Below are 14,525 nucleotides of genomic sequence, written 5' to 3' on the forward strand. Positions count from 1 at the left end.
CTTGTTCTGGACTTCCCCAACATCGGGAACAATCTTCCTGCATCTAGCCTGTCTGACCGCTTAAGAATTTTGTAAGTTTCTATAAGATCCCCCCTCAATCTTATAAATTCCAGCGAGTACAAGTAGACAGGGAGTGTTGTAGAGCAGAGGGATCTAGGAGCGCAGGTACACAGTCACCTGAAAGTGGCATCACAGGTAGACAGGGAGTGGTGTTGAGCAGAAGGATCTAGGAGCGCAGGTGCATGGTTCCTTGCTATTGAGGGCATGCAGCGTAGGTTCACCAGGTTAATTCTTCATAACAAGAGGAATTGAGTATAGGAGCAAAGAGGTCCTTCTGCAGTTGTACAGGGCCCTAGTGAGACCGCACCTGGAGTACTGTGTGCAGTTTTGGTCTCCTAATCTGAGGAAAGACATTCTTGCCATAGAGGGAGTACAGAGAAGGTTCACCAGATTGATTCCTGGGATGGCAGGACTTTCATACGGAGAAAGACTGGAGCGACTAGGCTTGTATACACTGGAGTTTAGAAGGACGAGAGGGGATCTTATCGAAACGTATAAGATTATTAAGGGGTTGGACACGTTAGAGGCAGGAAACATGTTCCCAATGTTGGGGGAGTCCAGAACAAGGGGCCACACACAGTTTAAGAATAAGGGGTAGGCCATTTGGAACGGAGACGAGGAAAAACTTTTTCAGTCCGAGAGTTGTGAATCTGTGGAATTCTCTGCCTCAGAAGGCAGTGGAGGCCAATTCTCTGAATGCATTCAAGAGAGAGCTAGATAGAGCTCTTAAGGAAAGCGGAGTCAGGGGGTATGGGGAGAAGGCAGGAACGGGGTACTGATTGGGAATGATCAGCCATGATCACATTGAATGGCGGTGCTGGCTCGAAGGGCCGAATGGCCTCCTCCTGCACCTATTGTCTATTGAAGGTCAAATCGCAGGTAGATCAGGTGGTCAAAAAGGCTTTTGGCACTTTGGCCTTCATCAGCCAGAGTATAGAAGTCGGGAGGTCATGCTGCAGTTGTGCAAGACGTTGGTGAGACCGCATTTAGAATATTGTGTTCAGTTCTGGGCACCGTGTTATAAGACATTATCAAGCTTGAAAGGGTTCAAGAGAAGATTTACGAGGACGTTGCCAAGACTCGAGGGTCTGAGCGAGAGGGAGAAGTCGGGGCAGGCTGGGTCTCTATTCCATGGAGCGCAGGAGGATGTGGGGTGATCTTATAGAGGTGTACAAAATCATGAGAGGAATACATCGGGTAGACGCACAGAGTCTCTTGCCCAGAGTAGGGGAATCGAGGACCAGAGGACATAGGTTCAAGGTGAAAGGGGAAAGATTTAATAGGAACCTGAGGGGCAACTTCTCCACACAGAGGGTATAAGAAAATAACTGCAGATGCTGGTACAAATCGAAGGTATTTATTCACAAAATGCTGGAGTAACTCAGCAGGTCAGGCAGGGTCTCGACTCGAAACGTCACCCATTCCTTCTCTCCTGAGATGCTGCCTGACCTGCTGAGTTACTCCAGCATTTTGTGAAATAAATACCTTCGATTTGTACCAGCATCTGCAGTTATTTTCTTACACCTAGTGTAGCTGGGGCATGTTGGCCGGTGTGGGCAAGTTGGGCCGAAGGGCCTGTTTCCACACTATATCACTCTATAAGCTCAAAAGGATCAATATGTAGGCCCATTTTTAATGCTGTGGTTTATCGTAATGATTTAATAACTGTCAAATTTGGCCACTCCTGTCACAGGTTGGTACCTTTACTTACGGAAACACAATAGACAATAGGTGCAGGAGGAGGCCATTCAGCCCTTCGAGCCTGTACGCACCGCCATTCAATGTGATCATGGCTGATCATTCTCAATCAGTACCCCGTTCCTGCCTTCTCCCCATAACCCCTGACTCCGCTATCCTTAAGAGCTCTATCTAGCTCTCTCTTGAATGCATTCAGAGAATTGGCCTCCACTGCCCTCTGAGGCAGAGAATTCCACAGATTCACAACTCTCTGGCTGAAAAAGTTCTTCCTCATCTCAGTCCTAAATGGCCGACCCCTTATTCTTAAACTGTGTGGCCCCTGGTTCTGGACTCCCCCAACATTGGGAACATGTTTCCTGCCTCTAACGTGTCCAACCCCTTAATAATCTTATACGTTTCGATAAGATCTCCTCTCATCCTTCTAAATTCCAGTGTATACAAGCCTGGTCGCTCCAGTCTTTCGACGTACGACAGTCCCGCCATTCCGGGAATTAACCCTGCGCTGCACCCCCTCAATAGCAAGGACGTCCTTCCTCGGATTCGGAGACCAAAACTGCACACAGTACTCCAGGTGCGGTCTCACTAGGGCCCTGTACAACTGCAGAAGGACCTCTCTGCTCCTCTACTCAACTCCTCTTGTTATGAAGGCCAACATGCCATTGGCTTTCTTCACCCATCTAGTACAACAGATCTGCGGGAGTGGTTTACAGGGCAGGGTTGATACCAACCTCCGAGAAAGTCCAGGAGACTGCACGCCCTTTCTTGTCGATCTGCGGTCTCCTCATCACTTCTGACCCCCCCTGAAACAAGATGAGGGTGGGGAGCTGTTTCGTTAGGGGTGAGGTGCTGACTTTGTACCTGGAGCGGGGTAGGGGAGGGAGAGGAATGAGAGAGAACACACTCAGATCTCGTTAATCCTCTCCTGTTGAACTAACCCCTTCTCCGTCCCCTGAAAACATAAAAAGGATGGAAATAGGCCCTTCCCCACCGAGTCCGTCGGCGCCGCCCAGCGATCGCCCGTTCACACACTAGTCCAGTTTGGAGACACAGCGCGGAAACACAATCCCTTCCCCACCGAGTCCCACCGTCCGCGCCGCCCAGCTATCGCCCGTTCACACACTAGTTTAGTTTGGAGACACAGCGCAGAAACAGGAGGCAAAAGTCGGCCATCTTGAAACAGGCCCCAAACCCTCTGGTTGCTTAGTTTAGAGACACAGCATGGAAACAGGAGGCAAAAGTCGGCCATCTTGAAACAGGCCCCAAACCCTCTGGTCTTTTACTTCAGAGACACAGCGCGGAAACACAATCCATTCCCCACCGAGTCCGTCCGTCCGCGCCGACCAGCGATCGCCCGTTCACGCACTAGTTTAGTTTGGAGACGCAGCGCGGAAACAGGAGGCAAAAGTCGGCCATCTTGAAACAGGCCCCAAACTCTGTTTTTTCTACTTTCGAGCTTTTATTTAGTTTAGTTTAGGTTAGAGATACAACACAAACACACAATCCCTTCCCCACCGAGTCCACGCCGACCAGCGATCGCCCGTTCACACACTAGTTTAGTTTGGAGATACAGCGTAGAAACACAATCCCTTCCCCACCGAGTCCGTCTGCACCGACCAGCGATCCCCGCACACTAACACCATCCTACACAGGGTGATATAGTGGCCCAGCGGTAGAGTTGCTGCCTCACAGCGCCAGACACCCGGGTTCCATCCCGACTACGGGTGCTGTCAGTACGGAGTTTGCACGTTCTCTCCGTGAGCTGGTGGGTTTTCTCTGGGTGCTCCGGTTTCCTCCCACACTCCAAAGACGTAAATGTAAAATTGTCCCCAGTGGGTGTGGGATAGTGTTAGTGTGCGGGGATCGCTGGTCGGCGTGGACTCGGTGGGCCGAAGGGCCTGTTTGCACGCAGCGCGGAAGTGTGAGGTTATCCACTTTGGTGGCAAGAATAGGAAGGCAGAGTATTATCTGAATGGTGTCAAGTTAGGAACAGGGGACGTACAACGAGATCTGGGTGTCCTAGTGCATCAGTCACTGAAAGGAAGCATGCAGGTACAGCAGGCAGTGAAGAAAGCCAATGGCATGTTGGCCTTCATAACAAGAGGAGTTGAGTATAGGAGCAAAGAGGTCCTTCTGCAGTTGTACCGGGCCCTAGTGAGACCGCACCTGGAGTACTGTGTGCAGTTTTGGTCTCCAAATTTGAGGAAGGATATTCTTGCTATTGAGGGCGTGCAGCGTAGGTTTACCAGGTTAATTCCAGGAATGGCGGGACTGTCGTATGTTGAAAGACTGGAGCGACTAGGCTTGTATACACTGGAATTTAGAAGGATGAGAGGGGATCCTATCGAAACGTACAAGATTATTAAGGGGTTGGACATGTTAGAGGCAGGAAACATGTTCCCAATGTTGGGGGGGTCCAGAACAAGGGGCCACACAGTTTAAGAACAAGGGGTCGGCCATTTGGAACTGAGATGAGGAAAAACTTTTTCAGTCAGAGAGTTGTGAATCTGTGGGATTAATTCTCTGCCTCAGAAGGCAGTGGAGGCCAATTCTCTGAACGCATTCAAGAGAGAGCTGGATAGAGCTCTTAAGGATAGCGGAGTCAGGGGGTATGGGGAGAAGGCAGGAACGGGGTACTGATTGAGAATGATCAGCCGTGATCACATTGAATGGCGGCGCGTACAGGCTCGAAGGGCCGAATGGCCTCCTCCTGCACCTATTGTCTAAACTGAAGTAGTGTGTGAACGGGCGATCGATGGTCGGCGCGCACGGACTCGGTGGCCCGAAGGGCCTGTTTCCGCACTGTATCTCCTCCGAGCCCATTTACAATTCTACCCAACCCCATTCACCGACATATATATATATATATATCTCTCTCTCTCTCCTCTCTCTCTCTCTCTCTCTCTCTCTCTCTCTCTCTTTCTTTTTGGTTGTGTATGTGTGGGGGGGGTGGTGTGGGGGAAACCTTTCTCTTTTAGGTTTCTTCCTCACGGCGCAGGGTGCGGCTCGGCCGCAGGGCCTTCCATCGCCCGGTGCGGCTCGGCCGCTGGACTTAACATCGCCCGGTGCGGCTCGGCCGCTGGACTTAACAGTGCCCGGTGCGGCTTGGCCGCGGGGCCTTCCATCGCCCGGTGCGGCTCGGCCGCTGGACTTAACAGTGCCCGGTGCGGCTTGGCCGCGGGGCCTTCCATCGCCCGGTGCGGCTCGGCCGCTGGACCTAACAGTGCCCGGTGCGGCTTGGCCGCGGGGCCTTCCATCGCCCGGTGTGGCTCGGCCGCTGGACTTAACAGTGCCTGGTGCGGCTTGGCCGCGGGGCCTTCCATCGCCCGGTGCGGCTCGGCCACGGGGCCTAACATCGTTGGTGCGGCTCGGCCGCTGGACTTAACATCGCCCGGTGCGGCTTGGCCGCGGGGCCTTCCATCGCCCGGTGCGGCTCGGCCGCGGGGCCTTCCATCGCCCGGTGCGGCTCGGCCGCGGGGCCTAACATCGCCCGGTGCGGCTCGGCCGCGGGGCCTAACATCGCCCGGTGCAGCTCGGCCGCGGGACTTAGCTGCGCACGGCTCGGTCGCGGGGCCTTCCATTGCCCGGTTCGGCCGCGAGATGTCTCAGCGCCCGGTGCGACTCGGCCGCGGGGACTTCCATCCCCTTGCGGGGACTGTGCGGGTCGGTCGGGGACGAGCTGTCTGTCCGTGGGCGTGGGGAAGAGAGTGGAAGTTTTGTTGCCTCCATCACAGTGAGGGGGTGTTTGGAGTCACTGTGATGGACGTTTGTGTTTGGGTCATGTGTCTTGTGTTCTTTTGTGTGTGACTGCTATGTAGTTTCGTTCGGTACCTTGGTACCGAATGACAAATAAGCTCTGTTGAACTGTTGAGGGGTGGGCATTTACTCACTCCTCAGAGATTTCAGCGTAACGTCCAACATCGACCTTTCCGAACTTCAAACCAGCACAGCCGTACCTGCGGGATAGAGTATGAGCCAGCGTTAAGCTCTCCCCGTCTTTCTTTCTGCCCCCCGTCTATCCCCTCTCCCTCCCTCCTTCCCCCCCCCCCCCCTCCTCTCTCTCTCTCCCTTTCCCCATCCACCCCCACCTCTCGACGAGAGGATTTGAGTTTAGGAGCAAAGAGGTCCTTCTGCAGTTGTACAGGGCATTGGTGAGACCGCACCTGGAGTACTGTGTGCAGTTTTGGTCTCCTAGTTTGAGGAAGGACGACCTTGCTATTGAGGCAGTGCAGCGTAGGTTCACCAGGTTAATCCCCAGGATGGCGGGACTGTCGTATGAGGAAAGATTGGCAAGACTGGGCTTGTATTCACTGGAACTCAAAGCTAAAGGATTTGAGTTTAGGAGCAAAAAGGTCCTTCTACAGTTGTACAGGGCCCAGGTGAGACCACACCGGGAGTATTGTGTGCAGTTTTGGTCTCCTAATTTGAGTTTAGGAGTAAAGAGGTCCTTCTACAGTTGTACAGGGCCCTGGTGAGACCGCACCGGGAGTATTGTGTGCAGTTTTGGTCTCCTAATTTGAGTTTAGGAGTAAAGAGGTCCTTCTGCAGTTGTACAGGGCCCTAGTGAGACCACACCTGGAATACTGTGTGCAGTTTTGGTCTCCTAATTTGAGTTCAGGAGCAAAGAAGTCCTCCTGCAGTTGTACAGGGCCCTAGTGAGACCCCATCTGGAGTATTGTGTGCAGTTTTGGTCTCCTAATTTGAGGAAGGACATCCTTACTATTGAGGCAGTGCAGCGTAGGTTCACCAGGTTAATCCCCGGGATGGCGGGACTGTCGTACGAGGAAAGATTGGAAAGACCAGGCTTGTGATTGAGGTACAAAAAGAGGAAAAGACAAAACTGTACAACGGAGGTCAAAAAATTGGAACTCTTTTGAAAATGTACATACAAAATTACCCGTTTCAAGCCTCTCTTAGTGCATTTCAAAGTAAAAACAGGCATTACAAAATAATGTGAATATGTCACTGTATACTAATAACATTTTGAAGTAAATTAGCACATTAATTGATAATCAGCCTAAAAAGGTGGTAATTGGCTTTTCTGCTGTGTTTTATATTTTAACCTCGCCTTAATTAATTATTTTAGTTATATAATCTTTAGTTATATAATAATTAATTAATTATTTTAGTTATATAGTGCATTCAGAGAATTGGCCTCCACTGCCTACTGAGGCAGAGAATCCCACAGATTCACAACTCTCTGACTGAAAAAGTTTTTCCTCATGGATATTCTTGCTATTGAGGGCGTGCAGCGTAGGTTCACCAGGTTAATTCCCGGAATGGCGGGACTGTCGTATGTTGCAAGACTGGAGCGACTAGGCTTGTATGCACTGGCATTTAGAAGGATGAGAGGAGATCTTATCGAAACGTATAAGATTATTAAGGGGTTGGACACGTTAGAGGCAGGAAACATGTTCCCAATGTTGGGGGAGTCCAGAACAAGGGGCCACAGTTTAAGAATAAGGGGTAGGCCATTTAGAACGGAGATGAGGAACAACTTTTTCAGTCAGAGTGTTGTGAATCTGTGGGATTAATTCTCTGCCTCAGAAGGCAGTGGAGGCCAATTCTCTGAATGCATTCAAGAGAGCTAGATAGAGCTCTTAAGGATAGCGGAGTCAGGGGGTATGGGGAGAAGGCAGGAACGGGGTACTGATTGAGAATGATCAGCCATGATCACATTGAATGGCGGTGCGTACAGGCTTGAAGGGCCGAATGGCCTCCTCCTGCCCCTGTTGTCTATTGTCTATTGCCCTGCCTAGGTGCCACATTTTCGGGGAGACTTCCAGGGAAGGGGTGGGGGATTCCTGGCGGAACCTCTAACGACCTCTAGTGGAACCCTATTTATTCACAAAATGCCGGAGTAACCCAGCGGGTCGGGCAGCATCTCAGGAGAGAAGGAATGGGTGACGTTTCGGGTCGAGACCCTTCTTCAGATCTAGCGGGACCCTAGTGTTCATTACAAGTCCGTACATCATCTATTTTTCTTTTTCTCGATCCGATTTCTCCTTTTAATTGGCGAAGAGAAAAACGCGGAAATGATGCAAAAAAGCGAGGAAAATGGGATTTTAAAAACGCTGAAATCCCCGAGAACTTCACACGCCTGAAAGACTGGGCCTGTATTCACAGGGATTTAGAAGGATGAGAGGGGATCTTAGAGAAACATGTCAAATTATAAAAGGACTGGACATGCAAGGAAAAATGTTCCCGATGTTGGGGGAGTCCAGAACCAGGGGCACACAGTCTAAGAATAAAGGGGAGGCCATTTAAAACTGAACCAGGGGCCACACAGTCTAAGAATAACGGAGAGGCCATTTAAAACTGAACCAGGGGCCACACAGTCTAAGAATAACGGGGAGGCCATTTACAAAACTGAGATGAGAAAAAAACCTTTTCACCCAGTGTTGTGAATGTGTGGGATTCTCTGCCACAGAGGGCAGTGGAGGCCGATTCACTGGATGAATTTAAAAGAGAGTTAGATAGAGCTCTAGGGGCTAGTGGGATCAAGGGATATGGGGAGAAGGCAGGCACGGGTTACTGATTTGTGGACGATCAGCCATGATCACGATGAATGGCGGTGCATACAGGCTCGAAGGGCCAAACGGCCTCCTCCTGCACCTATTTTCTATGTTTCCATGTCTATGTTCCTATGGACCGGACAGGCTAGATGCAGGGAAACATGTTCCCCATGTTGGGGGAGTCCAGAACCAGGGGCCACACACAGTTTAAGAATAAGGGGTCGGCCATTTAGGACTGAGATGAGGAGAAACTTTTTCCACCCAGAGAGTTGTGAATGTGTGGGATTCTCTGCCACAGAGGGCAGTGGAGGCCGATTCACTGGATGAATTTAAAAGAGAGTTAGATAGAGCTCTAGGGGCTAGTGGAATCAAGGGATATGGGGAGAAGGCAGGCATGGGTTACTGATTGTGGATGATCAGCCATGATCACAATGAATGGCGGTGCTGGCTGGAAGGGCTAAATGGCCTCCTCCTGCACCTGTTTTCCATCTTTCTCTTCCTCCATTGTACAGGGCATTGGTGAGACCACACCTGGAGTATTGCGTACAGTTTTGGTCTCCTAATCTGAGGAAAGACATTCTTGCCATAGAGGGAGTACAGAGAAGGTTCACCAGATTGATCCCTGGGATGGCAGGACTTTCATACGAAGAAAGACTGGATAGACTCGGCTTGTACTCGCTGGAATTTAGAAGATCGAGGGGGATCTTATAGAAACTTACAAAATTCTTAAGGGGTCGGACAGGCTAGATGCGGGAAGATTGTTCCCGATGTTGGGGAAGTCCAGAACAAGGGGTCACACAGTTTAAGGATAAGGGGGAAGTCTTTTAGGACCGAGTTTTTTTTCACACAGAGTGGTGAATCTGTGGAATTCTCTGCCACAGAAGGTCGTTGAGGCCAGTTCATTGGCTATATTTAACAGGGAGTTGGATGTGGCCCTTGTGGCTAAAGGGATCAGGGGGTATGGAGAGAAGGCAGGTACGGGATACTGAGTTGGATGATCAGCCATGATCATATTGAATGGCGGTGCGTACAGGCTCGAAGGGCACCTGTTTTCTATGTTTCTCTTCCTCCATCTCTCTCCCTTTCCCCCCTCTTCCCCCCAACCCCCCCACCTCTCCGTCCCTCTCACGTACTTGAGAGAGAGGTCGGCGTAGACGGGGGCAAAGGACTGGCACTCTGAGGACCAGTTGGCAAAGAACTCCAGCAGCCAGGTCACGCGACGGTCTCGCTGCAGTTCCTCCTGAAGGAAGCAGGGGACAGAGGTAGCGGGAGGGGCACACGTTAGTGGTAGGAACACAACTAGGCCATTCGGCCCGTCCAGTCTATCCTGCCTTAGCTATCTTCCCCTCCTAACCCCATTCTCCTGCCTTCTCCCCATAACCCCTGACACCCGCACTAATCAAAAATCTATCTATCTCTGAGTCACAGAGTGATACAGTGTGGAAACAGGCCCTTCGGCCCAACTCGCCCACACTGGCCAACATGTCCCAGCTACCCTAGTCCCACTTGCCCGCGCGCGCTTGGCCCATATCCCTCCAAACTTGTCCTATCCATGTACCTGGAAGCATGCAGGTACAGCAGGCAGTGAAGAAAGCCAATGGCATGTTGGCCTTTATAACAAGAGGAGTTGAGTATAGGAGCAAAGAGGCCCTTCTGCAGTTGTACAGGGCCCTGGTGAGACCGCACCTGGAGTACTGTGTGCAGTTTTGGTCTCCAAATTTGAGGAAAGACATTCTTGCCATAGAGGGAGTACAGAGAAGGTTCACCAGATTGATCCCTGGGATGGCAGGACTTTCATACGAAGACTGGATAAACTCAGCTTGTACTCGCTGGAATTTAGAAGATTGAGGGGGGGATCTTATAGAAACGTACAAAATTCTTAAGGGGTCGGACAGGCTAGATGCGGGAAGATTGTTCCCGATGTTGGGGAAGTCTAGAACAAGGGGTCACACAGTTTAAGGATAAGGGGGAAGTCTTTTAGGACCGAGACGAGAACGTTTTTTTTTTAACACAGAGTGGTGAATCTGTGGAATTCTCTGCCCCAGAAGGTAGTTGAGGCCAGTTCATTGGCTATATTTAAGAGGGAGTTAGATGTGGCCCTTGTGGCTAAAGGGATCAGGGGGTATGGAGAGAAGGCAGGTACGGGATACTGAGTTGGATGATCAACCACGATCATATTGAATGGCGGTGCGTACAGGCTCAAAGGGCCGAATGGCCTACTCCTGCACCTATTTTCTATGTTTCTACTTAACCTCTCCCTGTAGCGCACACCCTCTAGTCCTGGCACCCTCTGCCATATAAATATCCACTGACTTGGCCTCCACAGCCGTCTGTGGCAAACAATCCCACAGATTCACCGCCCTCTGGCTGAAGAAATTCCTCCTCATCTCCTTCCTAAAGGAACGTCCTTTAATTCTGAGGCTGTGCCCTCTGGTCCTAGACTCTCCCATTAATGGAAACATCCTCTCCACATCCACTCTATCCAGGCCGCCCACTATTCGAGGGGGCAATGGTGGCCCGGGGAGATGTGCGCGATGTGGAGAGAGGTGGACGTACACCGGCTCAGCTATTATAGACATGGACACAACCATAGATAGAAAATAGGTGCAGGAGGAGGCCATTCGGCCCTTCGAGCCTGTACGCACCGCCATTCAATGTGATCATGGCCGATCATCCACAATCAGTACCCCGTTCCTGCTTTCTCCCCGTATCCCTTGATTCCGTTAGCTCGAAGAGCTAAATCTAACTCTTTCTCTTGAAAACACCCAGCGAATCGGCCTCCACTGTGGCAGAGAATCCCACAGATTCACAACTCTCTGGGTGGGAAAGTTTCTCCTCATCTCAGTCCTAAATGGCCGGCCCCTTATTCTTTAACTGTGTGTGGCCCCTGGTTCTGGACTCCCCCAACATCGGGAACATTTTTCATGCATCTAGCCTCTCCGGTCCTTTAAGTATTGTACATGTCTCTATAAGATGGGCGGCACGGTAGCGCAGCGGTAGAGTTGCTGCTTTACAGCGAATGCAGCGCCGGAGACTCAGGTTCGATCCTGACTACGGGTGCTGCACTGTAACGAGTTTGTACGTTCTCCCCGTGACCTGCGTGGGTTTTCTCCGAGATCTTCGGTTTCCTCCCACACTCCAAAGACGTGCAGGTATGTAGGTTAATTGGCTGGGTAAAATGTAAAAATTGTCCCTAGTGTGTGTAGGATAGTGTTAATGTACGGGGATCACTGGGCGGCACGGACTTGGAGGGCCGAAAAGGCCTGTTTCCGGCTGTATATATATGATATGATATATATGATATGAAGATCCCCTCCCATCCTTCTAAACTCCAGTGAACCCAAGCCCAATCTTTCCAATCTTTCATCATATGTCAGTCCCGCCATCCTGGGATTAACCTGGCGAACCTGAAAGAGTTAATGGCTATTACCGTTGCATGATGGGATGCTTGGCCATTGCCTGCAAACCTGTTTGTATGCATGTGGACCTTCTAATATTGTTGTAAGTGAAGGAATGCTAATTGGGCATAAGGATGTGTCTGTGGTAGTTGAAAACTTACAATCCCTGGAAACATAGAAAATAGGTGCAGGAGTAGGCCATTCGGCCCTTCGAGCCTGTACGCACCGCCATTCAATATGATCATGGCTGATCATCCAACTCAGTATCCCGTACCTGCCTTCTCTCCATACCCCCTGATCCCTTTAGCCACAAGGGCCACATCTAACTCCCTCTTAAATATAGCCAATGAACTGGCCTCAACTACCTTCTGTGGCAGAGAATTCCACAGATTCACAACTCTCTGTGTGAAAAAAAACTCGGTCCTAAAAGACTTCCCCCTTATCCTTAAACTGTGTAGCCCCTTGTTCTGGACTTCCCCAACATCGGGAACAATCTTCCTGCATCTAGCCTGTCCAACCCCTTAAGAATTCTGTAAGTTTCTATAAGATCCCCCCCTCAATCTTCTAAATTCCAGCGAGTACAAGCCGAGTCTATCCAGTCTTTCCACATACGACAGTCCCGCCATTCCTGGAATTAACCTAGTAAACCTAAGCTGCACGCCCTCAATAGCAAGAATATCCTTCCTCAAATTTGGAGACCAAAACTGCACACAGTACTCCAGGTGCGGTCTCACCAGGGCCCTGTACAACTGCAGAAGGACCTCTTTGCTCCTATACTCAACTCCTCTTGTTATGAAGGCCAACATGCCATTGGCTTTCTTCACTGCCTGCTGTACCTGCATGCTTCCTTTCAGTGACTGATGCACTAGGACACCCAGATCTCGTTGTACGTCCCCTTTTCCTAACTCTTGAGAATTTTGTAAGTTCTATCAGATCCCCCCTCAATCTTCTAAATTCCAGCGAGTACAAGCCGAGTCTATCCAGTCTTTCTTCATATGAAAGTCCTGCCATCCCAGGGATCAATCTGGTGAACCTTCTCTGTACTCCCTCCAAGTCTTTCCTCAGATTAGGAGACCAAAACTGTACACATCAGTCTGAAGAAGGGTCTCGACCCCGAAACGTCGCCCATTCCTTCTCTCCTGAGATGCTGCCTGACCTGCTGAGTTACTCCAGCATTTTGTGAATAAATACCTTCGATTTGTACCAGCATCTGCAGTTATCTTCTTATAATTAAAGCTTTGCTTGGTTTACCTTTAACTGTTGATGTTGTCGTCTGTTTTAAGAACTGAACTTTAACAGAACGCCTACCTCAATAGCAAGAATGTCCTTCCTCAAATTAGGAGACCAAAACTGCACACAGTACTCCAGGTGCGGTCTCACTAGGGCCCTGTACAACTGCAGAAGGACCTCTTTGCTCCTATACTCAACTCCTCTCGCTATAAAGGCCAACATGCCATTAGCTTTCTTCACTGCCTGCTGTACCTGCATGTACTCAGTCCCCCCTTGCTCCTGCACTCTCCCCGACTCTCTCTCTCTCTCTCTCTCTCTCTCTCTCTCTCTCTCTCTCCCCGACTCTCTCTCTCTCTCCCCCTCCATCTCTCTCCCCCCGTCTCTTACTCTCCATCTTGTATCTGTTCACTGTGGACGGCTCGATTGTAATAATGTAGTCTTTCCGCTGACTGGATAGCTTTTCACTGTACCTCGGTACACGTGGCAGTAATCTCTGGAATACTCTGCCTCAGAAGTTGCACAGGGCCCTGGTGAGACCGCACCTGGAGTACTGTGTGCAGTTTTGGTCTCCTAGTTTGAGTATAGGAGCAAAGAGGTCCTTCTGCAGTTGTACAGGGCCCTAGTGAGACCGCACCTGAGTACTGTGTGCAGTTTTGGTCTCCAAATTTGAGGAAGGATATTCTTGCTATTGAGGGCGTGCAGCGTAGGTTTACTAGGTTAATTCCCGGAATGGCGGGACTGTCGTACGTTGAAAGACTGGAGCGACTAGGCTTGTATACACTGGAATTAGAAGGATGAGAGGGGATCTTATCGAAACGTATAAGATTATTAAGGGGTTGGACACGTTAGAGGCAGGAAACATGTTCCCAATGTTGGGGGAGTCCAGAACCAGGGGCCACACAGTTTAAGAATAAGGGGTCGGCCATTTAGAACGGAAACTTTTTCAGTCAGAGAGTTGTGAATCTGTGGGATTAATTCTCTGCCTCAGAAGGCAGTGGAGGCCAATTCTCTGAATGCATTCAAGAGAGAGCTGGATAGAGCTCTTAAGGATAGCGGAGTCAGGGGGTATGGGGAGAAGGCAGGAACGGGGTACTGATTGAGAATGATCCGCCGTGATCACATTGAATGGCGGTGCGTACAGGCTCGAAGGGCCGAATGGCCTCCTCCTGCACCTATTGTCTATTGTCTACACTAAACGAAACTCTCTCTCTTTCCATCACACACACACAATGAGCACGTGTGTGTATGTGTGTGAGAGAGACCCTCACATTCACTTTTCTTCTAACCCCGTCTCCCCCTTTCCCCCCCCCCCATATTTCTCCATCCCCCTCCCCCCTCCCTCACCGCCCATTCTTTCCCCTCCCTTCCATCTTATAGAAACGTACAACATTCTCAAGGGGTCGGACAGGCTAGATGCGGGAAGATTGTTCCCGATGTTGGGGAAGTCCAGAACAAGGGGCCACACAGTTTAAGGATAAGGGGGAAGTCTTTTAGGACCGAGATGAGGACCGAGTTTTTCTTCACACAGAGAGTGGTGAATCTGTGGAATTCTCTGCCACAGAAGGTAGTTGAGGCCAGTTCGTTGGCTATATTTAAGAGGGAGTTAGATGTGGCCCTTGTGGCTAAA

The 14,525-nt window shown here is 50.4% G+C and overlaps 1 protein-coding gene across 1 annotated transcript; it reads right to left on the reverse strand.

Moving 5' to 3' along the window:
* Positions 1–2,462: 2,462 nt before the first annotated feature.
* LOC144611245 (thioredoxin-related transmembrane protein 2-like) lies at positions 2,463–9,569 on the reverse strand (the record flags this gene model as incomplete). Its single annotated transcript, XM_078430288.1, has 3 exons — positions 2,463–2,616; positions 5,646–5,711; positions 9,404–9,569. Coding segments are annotated over 3 exons (386 nt in total), but the record flags the coding sequence as incomplete, so codon positions are not given.
* Positions 9,570–14,525: the final 4,956 nt, after the last annotated feature.

This window comes from Rhinoraja longicauda, chromosome 39, assembly GCF_053455715.1.
Source record: "Rhinoraja longicauda isolate Sanriku21f chromosome 39, sRhiLon1.1, whole genome shotgun sequence".
In the NCBI taxonomy this organism is placed as follows: Eukaryota; Metazoa; Chordata; class Chondrichthyes; order Rajiformes; family Arhynchobatidae; genus Rhinoraja; species Rhinoraja longicauda.